At 38.7% G+C, this 16595-nt stretch overlaps 1 protein-coding gene across 2 annotated transcripts in view; it reads right to left on the minus strand.

The window, feature by feature from the left end:
* Positions 1-2249: 2249 nt before the first annotated feature.
* The window catches only part of LOC106936914 (anthrax toxin receptor 1-like), a 30464-nt gene continuing 16118 nt past the window's right edge, over positions 2250-16595 (minus strand). For both annotated transcript variants that reach the window (XM_015018171.1, XM_015018170.1), the window contains exons 11-17: positions 14870-14948; positions 10691-10786; positions 10370-10408; positions 10179-10277; positions 9917-10084; positions 8628-8708; positions 2250-4411 (exon numbers count right to left, since the gene is read on the minus strand). In XM_015018171.1, coding sequence (XP_014873657.1) covers positions 4148-4411; positions 8628-8708; positions 9917-10084; positions 10179-10277; positions 10370-10408; positions 10691-10786; positions 14870-14948 — 826 coding nt within the window. In that variant the 3' untranslated portion in view covers positions 2250-4147. The remainder of the gene's footprint in view (positions 4412-8627; positions 8709-9916; positions 10085-10178; positions 10278-10369; positions 10409-10690; positions 10787-14869; positions 14949-16595) is intronic.

Genomic DNA, 16595 nt, shown 5'->3' on the forward strand with positions numbered 1-16595 from the left:
TCAGCGGGAAGAACTGGTGAAGTTTACGAAAGAAAACGTGAAAAGTCTTTAGCAGAAGAATATTCAATCTAGACATAATCAACCAGATGATTAGACCTTATGTCATGGTTGTTATTAATTTCCTATACATAAACAGAAATAGCCCCCAAAAAAGCCTTAAATTTGTTGCAATTACCTACAGGCGATCTAAATAACCATTTTTCTGAATTCCTGTAGATCTGAGCTGTGCTGCGCTACTACTGCTAGCTTTATACACTGTTCACAAAAACACAAATATTTAGCAAACATGTTTCTTCTTTGTTTGCTCCTCCAATCCATGTACAAAGACTTTTTTGGAATTAAAACAGAACATATTTTTAAAAGCAGAGATTTTTTAAAAATGCGGTGTGCGGCATATCTGTATAGACTGGATATCTGGAAAATACTGAATATAATGACACATAGACTCACTGTCACCTTCAAATATTAGCTTCTCCCAGCTGAGTGGATTCTAAGGAATTTTTTTACTTTTTTTTTTTTGCTTCATTCCGACTCTCTTAATATTAAATCTCTAATGTAACTAGAGAAACTCTTGTGGGGCAAATATTGTGTAATACCGTGTTAGCCAAAATCAACAGTTTTGTTTAAGTAATTAAAAAAAACAACTAACTAATAAAAAAAAACCTGATATTAATTTTGCTGCCGCCTAGAATATCAGTGCAATATGTACTGATAAATAGTAATGTTTCTGTTAAGTTGCTAAATCCCTTGATTAAGACAAGGTGGCGCTGCAGCACTGGCAGCTCCCCACTTTTTGCGCTAATGCCCTAAAAATAATATCATTTTATTAAATTTTTTTGTTGTTGTTGTCATTTTTAACTTTCTCAGATGTAAATGACATTAATTCCTACTGAACCTGTTAGTTTAAGCAACCTGTTTTACAGTGTAACTAAAGTGCCATGCAACGCTGACATGCCTAATATGGGTTTACAGATAGCTAATGTATTTTTTAAATTCGCACAGTGTCAATGTCAGTGATTGGACACCTTGTCAATTGTTTTGATACTCTCCAGCATTTCTGTCGGGGAGTAAAATAAATTAGATGCTCTTTGAACTGCCCTGCAGTTGCAATGTGACCGGTGGTGAATGACAAAACTGAAAACGTAAAATACACAGAACTTCATTAAAATACAATATCAAAAATGTTTTACAAAAAAAAAGAAAAACTGAAAAAGGCAAAAACAAAAAAAGAGACCTGATTCTGATTTCCGGATGCATGATTGCATTAGTTTCAGTGTCCAGATGCTAACAAAACAAACACATACTCTAGTTGCACAACAGATGATGTGCTTGGATATCAAAACAAAATGATAAAAAAAAAGGAACAAACATACAAAATGATATTTTCCCTCTCACCTTCCTCCAAAATTCAAACCTAAAACATTTCAATCAACATAACATTTAAAACACACCTGAAATACATAACAAAAAACACACATCCTCCCATTAGCTAAAACTGGACCACAAATCTTAACCATACACTGTAATATTTATGCCAATAAATTGCTGGAATTTGCTGCTTTAAGGTGTCTCTGAGTAGCATTTAATGTGAAAAAGTGCCACACCGAAACCTTCCGTTTGCCAATCCATGTACATCTCATTTAAAACGTTACTTCTTGCCTTTACAACAACAGCCTAACTGGTTCTGGGTCAGCTCACTCCTTTCACAAATTCGTACTGCTATGTTGTACCTACTGGATTCCATTTTTTTGGTCTGTTCCTGTTTCTATTTGGTATTTATCATCAACAACCTTTTTCATACTGATATATTAAAGCCATAATGTATTTGACCCTTTGCACATGACGTCACACTCTTCAGAAACTGACCCACTCCACCATGACGGACGTCAACACAACCTAAGCATGATTTAACTACCGGTGGTTGGTAGCCTAATATCGTATTTATTTTGTTGATTTCATAGGATGCTGCACAAACAGACAAGAACACAAACCAAACTTGTCATTTTATCGTAAACCTTTTGTCGAGGAAAGAAGGTAAGGTACAATGTGAAAAAATAAGCAATAATCTACTTGATAAATATGAATAGTAAGATGCAATCAAATATTGCGTTATGGAGATGCTATGCGTCTAATCATCCATAACTATGGCTATTGAGGCTACCATCATGTAGCCTCAGTATACAAAAAAAAAACAACTAATATGCTTATGGACTTTTGTATGTTTTTTATCTGAAAAAAACAACAACCTTTTTTTCAGATATAAAAAAAAGGTTTTTACCTTTTTTACCGTTAGAAAAATCGATTAAAAAAAGAAAAATCTGTGAAGTGTTTGTTGAATTTTTTGTTCAACTCAACAAACATTTCAAGGGGACGAAGTATTTGTGGGTCGGTTTCTAAGCTAGCTAGGAAGGATGGAGTCAAGACCGGTTCTTCCGAGACCAAGACCGAGACCAAGGCTGAAGTTGAATGTTTGACTTCAATAAATATTTCAGGACATTGCTTTTTGTACACCAAAAATGCAAATATTAATGGAAAAAAGTCAACCAAAACTACTTCTTGGTTTTAAATTAATAACGGTCATAATAAACTAATATTTAAGTTACTAAATGCAGCCACACAATGATACACATTCTCTAAACTGAATTAATCAGCTTACATTGCACAATAGTTGTATGTTAAATGAAAAAAATTGAGATATTAGTTTAATAAAATGTGTCAGAAAAAAAATATAGCCATAAATAATTAGATGTTAAAAAACTCACTGTTCCTAAAACATATCCTGGACATATTATGCCTAGTACACACAGGAACACAAATAGCCTCACATGGGAAATTCCCGAAACTATCAGAGCCAATAGATGCCGTGGGATTTCCGAAAATCACGGAGCCAACAGAGCTGACGCAAGGACAACAGAGTGCAGGAACCAAAGTGGAAATATTTTCGCTAACACGGATTCTGGTTATAAAACATCGAAGGTAAGTTTTGGCATGACAAAATAGGCTTTGTTTTTCCTCTGTATTGGCTGCTGGTTCTGTGAGTTTTGCACGTAGTTCGACGATTGTCATATCGTTCGAAAGAGCAAAGTTTGTGTCTTAATTTAAAGCTTGTGTGGCTAAGACAATGTTTTAGCGTTGCTGTGTGTTTTTACGGTTATGCATGTTTCACATACGTTTTATTATAGACCGAGGCCAACACCGGGGGGGGGGAAAGCTTGAGGCCAAGACCGGTCTCGAGCCCTCCATTCCTGCTAACTAGTTCCAACTTTTGTCAATTCCACTATCTATGAACCCCGACTAGGTAAGCTCCGTCCACAGACAAATTAGTTTGAATTGAACGAGTGCAAGCTGTGGCTATACCGGCAAAAACAACTTTGGAAAACAATGGCAGTCTTCTCTGTTTAATACTCCCGTCCGTCACTACAACGTCCATCATGGCACCTCAACTAATCAAGTGGCGTAGTTGCAAAGGGTCTATGCAATCATTTTGTTTTAAAAATACTTAAAAATTGAATTTTGGCTTAGTAAACCATGAGTTTTATACCGTACAAAATTTATTGCGACAGACCCAAAAAGATGGGCACTAAATAATCAAAACTGCAAAGATACGAAATGGAGAAGGTGTCAAAAATAACCAGAAACCACAAAACTCAGTAGTTGATAAAGATAGACAATTTTTAAATATCTTTCAATCTTTCATTGATAGACATCCCTTTCTTCTTTGCTTTGCTGTCCAGCAACAATCCTTTCAAGATCTCAGAAATGGCATTTGATCTGTGTGAGATAGAATGTCAAGTTAAACCACAGTTCAAAGAAATGTTTTTGCCCATCGATTTATGCAACATTTGCTTTGGCGTTAGTTACAGAAAGCATTCAACTCAAGCAGATTCTTAATCCGTAGTTAACCATGTAAAGGCACAAGAGCATATAATTGTGAGCTTGCAGCTTAGCTTGAGACTCTATCCCAGACGACAGAAGGAAGACTCATGTCTCAGGTTCAGCATGCAGCTGATCTTTGCTAGAAGGCAGGAGGATACTTGGCAGCAGGACCACCTCCTTTAAGATTAAATACATGCTCAGACGGGTAGTAATATCAATGTGATATCAAAGTGGACAGGGCGGGAGGGCGGAGGACGTTTGTCTGCATGATTTAGGGTTGAAGGGAGGGTGGAGGACGGGCTGGTGGAGGACAGGGCGGCCCTGGAGGCGTGCGGGACGGCGGGGGCCCTGGAGGCACCTGGCCTGACGGTGGTGATCTGGTGGGTGGGCTGGAAGAGGTAGGAGACGAGGAGGCGGAGCGGGTAATGGGACGGTAGTCTGGTGGAGGAGGCGATGGTGCATGAATTGGAGGACGGGGTGGGGCCTTGGTTGCTGCCGAATCGTCTTTTACTCTTGTAAAGTTGATGCATCGACCCTGCACAGAAAGAAGTAAATATGAATGTTTAGGCAAACCAAACGGTAAGCACAGAACACTTGGGTTGCACTCACACCACTCCTGTTTAGTCCGCTGTAATCGAACTCTGCTTAGGTTGCCTAGAAAGACTTGTTCGTTTGGGGAGGTGTGGATGTGCAATCAAACTCTGATGGAGATCAAAAAAGTGAACTCTGGTCCACCTAAAAATGTAGGTCTTGGTTTCATTAAATCAAACTCTGGTGTGGTTCTAATGTACAGTGGATGCAAGCAGACCGGAGACAGCTCCACAAATAGGAAGTGGACTATAATACAGTGCATTGTGGGTAGCCAAAACAAATTCGAGAGCCTAGAGCCTGTTTTTATTGCATTGTAAAAATGAAGTAATGCATACCCACTGCTACTTGTGGGGACTGAAGCCTGGTCCTCATGAGGAGAAGTGCTCTAGTGTTGGGGTTTAGGCTCAGGACTAAGGTGTGAATTGAGTTAGGGTTAAATTAGGCATGCATTGGTACTGGATGTGTTTTGGGTGAGCGTCAAGGCCATAAGCAATAGAAATAAATAAAAATGAATGGAGATTAAAGTCCTTGTGTTAACTCTTGAGGACTCTTTCCTGTTGTTAACCAGTTCTTAGTCCTCATACACTGGAATATCATCTTTCACACACTACAGGTTAGTTGAGTACAGTAGTCCCCAACCTGCTGTCCTACATGTTTTAGATGTGACCCTACTCCAGCACACCTGTTTCAAATAATTTCATTAGCTCCTTAGGATGCCTCCATTTGCTGCATTCATTTAAGCCAGGTGTGCAACAGCAGGGTAACACCTGGGCCCTGAGGGCCAGCATTTGAGACCTCTGGTTTAGTGTCATGTTAAGTTTAAGGTAACTAGCAGAGAAAGCGTCAATAGGGATAGAAAAACAGACTCCAAAAAAGATCAACATTGTTTTTTAAAAAGAGGAAACTAAAGTTTTCATATGGTTTAAAAAAATGACTTTTAATGTCTATAACATAGGAAACCCTATTAACTTGAGCATGTTCACAGAGGTTTCTTTTAGTACTGAAACTCTACCGTCTGTCCAGATTTGTGTGGTTGGTAGTCAAGTGTGGATAGGAGAAATGTTAATCTGTTAATAAGCAGTGTGAATGGCTGAAACCACTGGAACACGGGTTTCCATAGTGGAAAATGATAGAGCAGTCACTCATAAAAATACAAAATACGGAAGAATTTTTTTCCCTGTCTTGGCAGAGGCAACAACACATGCTGTACTTATCTGGACTAAAATACCCTGATAACATAAACTGCTTTGTGAAAATATTCCAATTTTCCTAAACACTTTGTTCTCTAAAGCTGTGCTGGACATCCACGGTCGTAAAGTTTTCTGGCATTAAATTTATGTATGTGTGTGTGTGAGGCATGGTCAGTCGGTTTGTGGAGACAGGTCTGGGCGTCCTCTGTCTTTGACATTAGCTTTTACCCTGTAACCAACAAACTGCCGGTCCAGAAAAGGGATATAATACCAGCTCAGTATTATTCTGTCCCTCTGATGTAAGTGTCCTGTATGTGGTTTGGTGACACACGCACACACACACACACACACACACTCCTACAATGACTGACTTTATTCTCATATTTAGACTGGATGATCCTCAACATTCATGAGCACAAAGATTTAACTAGCTGTCATCACATTTAATGTAAGATCCTTTGTCAGTCAGTACATCAGGGTGGCTTGGGACATACGGACACTTCTGCTCATTATTAGCGCCTATCGAAGAGAAATGGGATTTTGTTTTAGCATGAAACAATGTGACAGCTCAATGAGCTCAGCAGTTTCTCCCTGGCAGTTTCTGACAGCAGACTGCACTCAACAGAACTGCATCCTGGATCATATTGAGCCGTTTATTGGCAATCGACAAATGAAAGAAAAACTAAGAGTTGAAACCGAACTGACATTTCTCTTTGTTTGTACTATGACTCAGTAAGTCTGTTGGGAAAAACCCCTCAATAAAGCTAACCCTGATGAATGTAGCATTCAAACAGCGCCTCAGTTCAGACCGAGCCGCAGTAGATCGTCATTGTACAAGGATAGACTATTGTTAAAAGTTCTGCAAGTAACAAAACCAAATTCTCTGCATTTTAGCTAGAAAAGTTACACCAGCTTCACAACAGCAGAGGAAAGTCCATGTCCAGGATTTATCCAACACTTCTGATATTTATCCCCTCCTACACATGTTAATGCTAAGTTGAATAAAAGAAGAACACATAATATTAGGGCGAAGGTGAAGACCTTTGCGCACCCAGCTAGATACATCCCTGTTACTGGAGGCTATAGCCATTCCAAAGCTAGCTACTGATTTGATTAGCTGGAACTGGCCACCATTGGCAACTGAAAGAGAGGCTACTCACTTGACACTGGAGAGGTCAGTGACTAGCATATGGTGACATATTGGTTTGCCTACTTCCTTGGCTGTCCATTAGCATAGATAGGCTGACAACAAGCATACCTACGCTGGCCATCTATCCTGTTAGACATATATATTTTTAAAGAACATTTAATCACATATATGACATATTATCTATATTATGACATATAATATCTGTAGGTGACATACATTTGACTGCATCAGTGTGTTATTTTGTTAGAATTGACTTTAATCCAGCTCAACATCAGTTAATCTGATCTGTAGCTAGCTTCGAAATATGTAATCTCCTGGAACAAGGACATAGCCAATGCTAGGTGTGTAATATTCTGCATTTTGGCCCTAGTACCAAACCATAGAAACATGGGTGTACAAATAAGATGTTTTTTAAATTGAAAAACAAAAAACGAGAGGCTATTGTTCGTCCTCCTTAGGAATTGCAGAAACCAGAACATTAAAATGGAAGTATGTACTCACTGAGCCATGATTTTTGCTGTCACTTCAATTATTCCATACAAAGTGTGACTTCAAAAATAATGTACCCCACTGTACAAGCTGCTAAAAAAGAGTGAACCTGAAATATGTTCAATAAGTGGAAAATTCTCCTTTGGGACTTGTGGAGCTGAAAAATTATGAAGGATTATTTGAATAAACAGAACAACAGTGTACTGGATGTTTGTGAGGTATTTCTAAGCTCCCCCCAGGGGGAGCTTTGTTCTCCGAGTGTAAAGCCTTTTCTTTCTCCACATTCATTGCTAGCTATTATGTGGTGCTATTTGATAGATGCGCTGGGCATTAAAACAGAACCATGTGGTTCATCTGGTAAAGAGCAAAAAAGAGTAAAAAAAAAAATAAGTGCAGAAGAAGCCTGTCCAACTACAAGGATGTGAGCTGTGGTTCTGCTTTTCATCTAATTTATAGTGTCTAATGCAAAGCAGGTGTGAGAGAGGAATTGGTTCAACAGCATGCGGCGAGCTAGCTGAGGTGTTAGCTAGCTCAGAGACACCGGGAGTTTAAGGAGGGCACAATGACTAGTCATTACATACGATTGAAACATTTTTTCTAAAGCACTGGTTATCTCAGGGGGGGCATTTATGCTGTTGTTGTTTCACTCTAAAGAGGGTAATTGCATGGCTTAGAGACGCCAATATAAATTTCCAGGAATCCATATGCACAAGGGGTCCAAACGTTTGCTAATCCTTTCGGTTTGGATTTCTACAGGGATGAGGCAAACGGTTCTAAAGCTTGTAGAGAGTAAAAATGTTTGATGTAATCAAGTCATCTACATGCCTACAGAAATAAAATTTTATCTTGTTTCTGTTTCCAAAGATTATTGTTACTAAAGAACTAGCATGTAAAATACCAACCCTCCACATGGTCGCAAAACCAGTGTCTCTTTCCGTGTACTACTACCAGAATGTCTCTGATTTAACTACATCTCAAGTAAGGTTATTATTAATGAAAATAAACTTTATTTAGATTGGGACAATGTACAGCTCAAACATAAACATTTGATGACACCATAAGCTTAAATAAGCTTATGGTGTCCCTTGACAAGTCTAATCTCAATACACAAACATGAACACACACATGCAGTCAAATATAGTTAATGTTTACATATCTGAGCGGTATTCAACCATTTTTTTCCAAGTTAGATTCCAAGAAAGTATTGAATAGTGAAATAAATTTAAAAAATGTTTTACATTAGCTTTGGAAAACAATAATTTTACATAACCTTCCATCTATGGTGGACTTAAAAGAAAGATCCCGACATCTTTTAATTGTGAGTAACTTACATGATCACCAGGTTGGGGTCTCATCAGGGAAACCTGGTCATAACCGCGGCGAAACAGAGCCCAGATGGCGTCCAGTTTACCCTGAGCAGCAGAGAATGGAGGGTTTCATGGTTACATCATTGGAGTTATTTCTGACTTTATGTGGAGAGTCTATCACTTAATTTGTTTTAAGACAAACTGACGTACTAAGAAATCATCCATGAGTCACTGAAGTGACTCTGTTTTGTGTTGTCTTGTGCAGGAATGTGTTTTGTAACAGTGATGAACCAAACCAGTAACCAAAGATTGCTGTAATTAATATTATTTACGCACAAATGCAACATTTTGAGGAAGGTCATAAAAAGTTGCATAGACTGCAGAATAGGATTGTTCAAATTCACGTGGATCCAACCAGTTTAAAAGACTAATTTTACCAACACCAAGTGTTTGGCGAGTGTAAAAAAAAAGAAAAAAATATATTTCTGACAGAACGGTAAACCACATTTTTTTTCTCTTAAGCTGTTGAAGAAGAATATTTTTCATCCATACTCTACATGGCATGTCTAAATTTTAAGAATAATCTGCCTTTCTAGGCGGTGTCCTTACAGTACATGCACTGTAATCAGCATGTGTAGAGAAGGGGCAGTGTGTATTTTTGTGTATGCTTATATGAAAAAGGTACAGTGCTGCATACTGTCTAAAAGGCTTTATTCATAAAGTCAGCAGAGAAATACAAGACTGAAACCGCTTCTGGTATTTTTTATGTTTTACCGTCAGCTCAGAGATTATTAGAAAGGAGTGTCTGCTTCCATTAATGTGAAATTTTCAACATTCAGTGGTTAAGAACTGAAAAACAAAAGGTCGTTTTAGCTTCCCGAAAACGAGTCAATGTGCTAAAGTGGAAATGGAATCACATTTGACCAAACAAGTTCTGACGAAACAAATGTCTACCTCACATGACTGACCAGCTGTTTATTTCTTGATCTTTCTCTATGTCTTTGTACAGCTTGCATCATCACTAATGCTGGTTGACATGACAGAAAAAATACAACTTATCTGATAGCTACACATTCTTGAAAACCTCTCTCCATTTTTCTGTGGTCCATGTTAGTTAGAAACTCTACTTTCTGTTACAGCGTCAACGGCTGACGTAATTACAGTTTTTATAGCCTGCTTAATTTGCGACAAACCAAATCACCTTTTTTTTCTTGTAGCATTTTGAAAGTTAGCCCAAAATTTGCGTGGCAGTTGGACTGAATCACAGCTAGCTTGTTCTCAGTGGTCCTGTGTGAGTTTGCGGCAGTGTGTACCTGGATGGGTGTGTACCACTTGCGGTTTTGAGGCGGCTTCTTGTTGTGAGCTTTCTTGGGTTTGGGCTCATAAGGTTCGTATTCCTGCTCCGGCATCTTCACTACCGCGTTCTTTGGCTTCTCCAGCTTAGCCCCTTCCTCGGTGGAGCCTTTACCGCCCCATCGTACCTGCAGGCAGCAGGCAACGCAGGAACGGTTAGTGACCTGTTTTTGGTTTTTATCAGAGGCGACTGGTTGAACTGCGTCAACGTGATCTAAACACCTCCATCCTCTTGATTCCACCGATTCCCCTTCCTCCGTAATATGAGGCATCCACAGTAGGCCACTTCTTCTTTGGCAGGCCATCGTCATCATCTGACTCCTGAAAACACAGAAATGAGACTTCTTTCGTTTTGCAACATTCCTAGTTAAAATTCTGAATGTGTTGGTGTGTGTGCAGCTGTTTTGACTCACAGGCTCTGGTGGAGGAGGAGGTGGAGGCTCCTTGATCACCTGCGGACAAGAAAGGATCTTCACAACAACGCACACCATTTCTGCTTCTATCCGACTAACTGATGAATGAAATGTTTATGAAAAAATATTTTTGTACATATTTGCTGAAACTGTCACTATGTGAAAGTATGGTAGGAGACAGATAATCTGAGAAAAAAAAATCAAGCTCCTCTGCCTTTTCCCAATGCTTACTAGAAACAATCAATCAGAGCCAGGAGGCGGGTCTTACCGTTGTCAATCACCCTCACGTCTATACAATAAAAAGATATTAGAGTTTCTTACCACGGTGCAGCACAAAGGCCAGAACCACCACATGAAGAGAAGGGCCAGCAGGAGGAACAAAACCAGCAGCGTTATCAGCAGGATGGTGCCATCAAACTGGACAACACACACACAAAGACACACACACACACACACACACACACACACACAGGAACAGCTTTACTACCAGTGAACAGCTTAAGGAGAAATTTGTTAGCAGCAAATGAAAGAAGGGAGATGGGAAGGAAGGATGAAATTCAGGAGGGATAGAAGGACAGGAACACGAAAGGAAAGTGTTAAACACTTTCAAGGAGAGCGTACAGACTTGAACATTTTCAACCTCCCAAACAATAAAGTTCAGGAAAAAGGCAGCAGTGGCGTGGGAACAGCAGGACGGCAGGATATGAATTTAAATCCACACACAGTGGATTATAAGTTCATCTTTAATTATCTCTCCTTCAGTGATCCCTTGCCAAGACCCTGTTGAATTTTCAGTGACCCCAACATATTAATCATGTGTTTGCATAAAGTCTGCTTCTGCTATTTTTAATCCATAGATTTCTGACCTCAGTTATCTGCAATGTAATTTTTAACATACATGGATTATAATCTAATCATACTAACTATGAGGATACTTTATTCTATTTATGTACAGTACTGTAAAAAAAAACATTTACTTACAGATTTAAAAAGAATCAGTACAGCTTAGGAAGGAATAAAACAAGGAAGGAACAAACTAAAGAAGGGCGGAAGAAAAAACAATGGACCAAAAAAGTTGGGAAGTTAGTGAAAAAAGATGAAAGGATGGCAGGAAGGAAGAACATTTTAAAAAAGGAAAGATAGATGTATGGATAAAACCACTAACAAGAAATGAAGGAGTTCTACAGAAAAAATGAAGTCATAAAGGGAAGCAAATTAGGAAAGATGGAAATAAATACATAAATTTCAGGAGGAAGGTAGATAATGAGAGAAAGAAAGACAGTAATGAATGAATGAAGTTTTGCAGGAAGGATGGGGAAAAGCAGTGAGTGTCCAAATAAGGAAGGAAGGAAACATAAGAATGAAGATATGCATCAAAAATGGAGCTAAGGAAAGAAGAAAATTAACAAACTAAAGTAGGAAGTACCAAGGAAGGAAGGGGAAAAATAGACTGAAAGTATGAAGATAAGAAAAACAAAGTCAATGGAGAGATAAAGGAAGTGATTGGGAAGGTAAATCAGTAAATATATAAGTTAAGAGGAAGCCCGTAGGTTAGTAAACAGGTTAGGAAGCAATTAAAAACCTAAGTACAAATTGAATTAAACAGGTGAAGGAAGGTTGAGGGAATCAGAATGACTTGACTGTAACCTTTGTTGAGAGATAGAAAATAAGCTGGCCAATGAAGACCAGAACGTAGTTCACTTCCAAAACAACTAACAATGATGCTACCAAGATCAGCAATCAGTGGATTTAAAGTCCCAAAGCTCTGACATGAGGAGGAACAGAGGAGAGCACTTTCAGCCTCGTCACCGTAGCGATTGTGTTCTTTGTCTCGCTAACTGTGGTCGATCTTAATCATTTAAGTCTCCTAATATATCCATCTGTTAACATTTCTCTCTTTTTCTCTCTAGCCTCCAGCTAAACATGGTTTTCATTGCAGACCGCAGATGAGGATCACATGTGGTTAGACTTTCCCCTATCTATCATAGGAGGGGGCGATGTTGAGGATTTATCTGAACTCTGCAGTGGGGCCGACTGAAGACAGCTCATCACAGGAACCAAATAAATATTTCTCAGAACCTAATCCCCTCCCCTCTATCAACAAGCAGTGAGTTCCTACAATGACTAAATTGTCTGGTTAGAAAACTTGATAGTCTAATTTATTAGGTGACAGTAAATGGGACCATATCTGGATGTGTGCATATTTTTGTCATGCAGTATGGTATTACACATATTAGGCTGGTTGCAAAATAATGAAACGATGAAATTTCAGTGGATTCCCATCTACTCGTGGTTCAGCAATCATGGATGTCTTCATAACTCTGAATTACTCATGGAAAATTTGCCTATTTGCAAATTTTTTCATAGAGCATTTTGTCACCTTCTTAAAATAATGGCCTATATAATTTTTTCCAAAAAGTGAATGACAAAAAAAAAAAAACTCCTCATTTTTGCCAAAAGATGACTTAGACAAAAAAAAAAAAAAAACAGAAAACAAAAAACACTCGCGGTTCAGCAATCATGGATGTCTTCATAACTCTGAATTACTCATGGAAAATTTGCCTATTTGCACATTTTTTCATAGAACATATTTAAAATATTTGAAAGAAAAGGCAGCGTTGGAAGCTGAAATGTCTAGTCGCAAGCAACTGTCTGTCGAAGTGGCCAATCCAGGAGTCCCATTTATTTTCCCTGTCTGTGTACTCACAAGAGCAGAGATGCTGTAGATAGTAGCTTCGGTTTTACTGCCAAAGCATTTCTATGACCTAGAGATGCTAGTTGTTAGCCTGTCCAATACTAACAACTAGCATGCCTAGTTGTTAGTATTGGACAGAGTGGGGTTAGCCTATCAACGCTAACCCCACTCTATCAACGCTAATACCAACCTATCCAGAGCTAATGGACAGTAGAGGAAGCTTAGGCAATCCAGTGGGTGTCCAGCCTAGACATGCTAGTCATGAACTTCTCCAAAGCTAACGCAGCCTGTCATTAATGAGATAGTAGCTAACTTTGGAATACATATAGCCTCCTGAGACAAGGAAGTAGCCACCACTGGGTGTGCTATAGTTTTAATTTTGGCGCTAATGGTGTTTGACTGTTTATAGTAAACAGTTATAAGTGTTTTTAGAGGGGGTGTGAAGTATTCAAGGATTTTAGCTATCCGCTGTACATTTTTATTTGATATCTTATGGGTCTTAAGCATATTTTAACCTTTCCCTTCTCTCTAATTGTAATAGCATGCTAAGTTGGGATGTATACATCATAAACCACATAGTTTGCTCTCATGGTTTCTTGTCCCAGCTTTGTGGATTGGGGCAGGGGGCCTTTAAAGGGAATATTACTTGTTGGTTAGATGGAATCTTCTGTTTCCATATGTCCCACCATATGTTTTTGTTTAGGTAAATTTACTTTAAATTACTTTAAATGGAATGTCAACCATTTTCCCACTAGCTGAGTAATAAACATTTAAACAGAAGTAGAGGATTCATCAGTCAGTGTCGTTATGGGACCTTTCCCTTTTACTTTTCAAAGAAAACACATATCGTGGTCTTGAACTTGCTTCTCTAAGTTTTTTTCCTTTCCTTTGCTGGAGAGTCCAGTGGGTCTTTTTGGATGCATCATTGCTAGTAATAACACCAAAAAGGGAGGATGAAGAAGACAAAGAAGACAAATGGTTCATCCCACAGACCAAAACACCAGATTTCTAGGAAAGGAAGGGAAGGGCATCATGTCCTGCCTTGCAAAAGTATCCGTACTGAACATTTTTACACATCACCCCCCCAAACTGCCGTGTAGTTTACCATAATTTTATGTAGCATGACTTACATGTTTTGTTTTTTTAATCTTTCATAGAAACACTAAAGCCCCCAAATAGAATCCAGTCAGTATATATGATCCAGTTGTGTCTGTGAATAAATATAGCTGTTCTCCAGATGTTTCTTGGAGAATATTTAAGAAAGAGATGCAAGAAGAGGCCATTAAAACTCCAGACAGCAAACAAGTGGAAGACGATGCTCTAGACAGAGGACAGTGAAAGTTTTGGCCCACATGTACAAAGGCCTGAAACCTATCACTGGAGACTTTAGACAGGGGTAAACGTTCCCCTTCCAGCTGGACAATTGTTGTTAGGAACATGTTGGTACCAGTTCTGTTTGGACTTGGGCTGCTTTTAGTGATATTCTGCAAAAATGTTGCCATTATTTACAAGTTAAGTCTAAATAAATTAACCTTAACATAGAAGTAAAATGTACTGACTCAAGAGGGCAAAACATTAATGCCTGCCACATTTTTCAGGTTTTCTTTCAACTTCACAATTGCTACTTTGTCTTGGTCTATCACAAAAAAATCCCAATAAACACAAATTTTGTGTTTGTAAAGTGGCAAAAAGTAAAAAAAACAAAAAAAAAAAAAAAAACACATATATATCTGGAAGACATGCTAAAAAAAATGTGCCCATAAATTTACGATTGCATTAAAAAAAAAAGTAAAATAATTACTTACACACTCTGTGGTGGTGATGTGGACGTTGCTGCCGATGAAGGACAGACCGTCGTTCATGCTCACTTGGAGATAAATCACCCTGAAATACACACAGAAATGAGCAAGAGCATCAATAATGTGTAAATATCACAATATCGTCCACAAAAAGCGTAACTCATTCAGTCTCTTTCACCAGAATGATGTCATTCAAAGTTGGCTTCACAGCAGAATCACGTCACCAAACACTGTGCTAGCTATGAGGGGAGATTGTAACTGTAACCAAAAGGTTCCAACCACAAAACTCAAGGGATAAAGAGCCGGAGGAGACAGACATTTAACCCGACAGTAAATTACAATGACTAATCCTGCTCACTCCAGAATTTTCTTTTCAGTCTCCAGAATGTGTTGTTTTCGTCTCACTGTAGCTGCTGAAATCTCTAATCTCCCTTGAGGGCATATTGTTAAAAGTTGTCCAACAAATGAGGAGCCTGACTTGTACTTACAGGCTCCATTTCACTCGTAATTGAGCTGGCTTTAACCGAACGAACCAGATACAGAATTTTTCCACTTTGTTTAAGCAAGAAAGGAGAAAAAACCCCTTCGAGGTGGTTGTAACTGGGGGAGCCAGCACAGTAAACACAGAGACATTGTAGTTTTAATAAACTACAATGGAAAAACCCGCCAATTGAGGTTGCTTTTTGTTTCTCTGGGAATTACATCACCCAAACTCAACTTTCAATTATCCTTCTGGTTTTTCTTTCCAACAGACTCCCATATCAAAACAAGCTTCTGTCCATGCCCCACTTCTGACCTCATCTGTATATCCAACATATCTTCCTGGATCATCCCACCCTCCACCTCTAACACTGGAGAACAATTCGGAGAACTGCCTCATCTCTAGGGCTTTTTGTGGTATCACTCCTGAAAACGGGGATGACAGGGGGTCAGGTGAACAGAAAGAAGCAAAACCTTCGATCTGTCTCGCATATTTGTCAGAGTCCATACAGACGATGTCAAATGATCATTCAAAAAAAAAGAAGAAAACAAAAATCCAAAATTGTTCAAATGAAAAATTCCAAGAGAATGATAGAGCAGCCTGAGAAGACCTTGAAGCCAGAATTAAAGGATGTGGAGGGAAAAAAACAACAAAGTGCTGGGGAGGAAATGTAGAGCATGGTCACAGACAGCTGTTTCACAAGGAAGTGAAGCAGACAGCTGTCTGAACTGCAGCTGATGCAGCACTGCTGCTTCATTTACCTCTAATTATTGTGAACAGCTAAACCCAGAACCTTAACCCCAACCCCAACTTCACACCTAAATCCCCCCTGACCCCATACCACCCACCCAACCAAGGCCTGGCAGTTCATAGCAACAAGGTGTGAAAAACCTTGTAATGACTTCATCTTTTGTCCCAGCAGCACAGTGTCACACTGGAAGTTGAACATTTTATTTGAGTACATTTATTTAGTATGGAACAAAAAAAAAATCATATTAACAGCAGTTGTTAACTATATCACTGGTGTATAACCACTTTTTTCCCACCTTGCCCTTATCACCAATACTGATACCGATTATTTTTATTTACATTTGATATGTCATCAGACTTCTGACTTATGTGTTTTTGTAGTTTTTCCTTTTAATTCTTTTTTTGTTAAAACCTAGGACAGAATTTGGAAAAAAATTAAGTGTCTACAAAGTACTTTTAACACCATAGTGACATGGTTTATGTGCATTGTTTCTAAATAAA

Source organism: Poecilia latipinna, unplaced genomic scaffold (assembly GCF_001443285.1).
Source record: "Poecilia latipinna isolate Pla-1442-1.1 unplaced genomic scaffold, P_latipinna-1.0 Scaffold2240, whole genome shotgun sequence".
Lineage (NCBI taxonomy): Eukaryota > Metazoa > Chordata > Actinopteri > Cyprinodontiformes > Poeciliidae > Poecilia > Poecilia latipinna.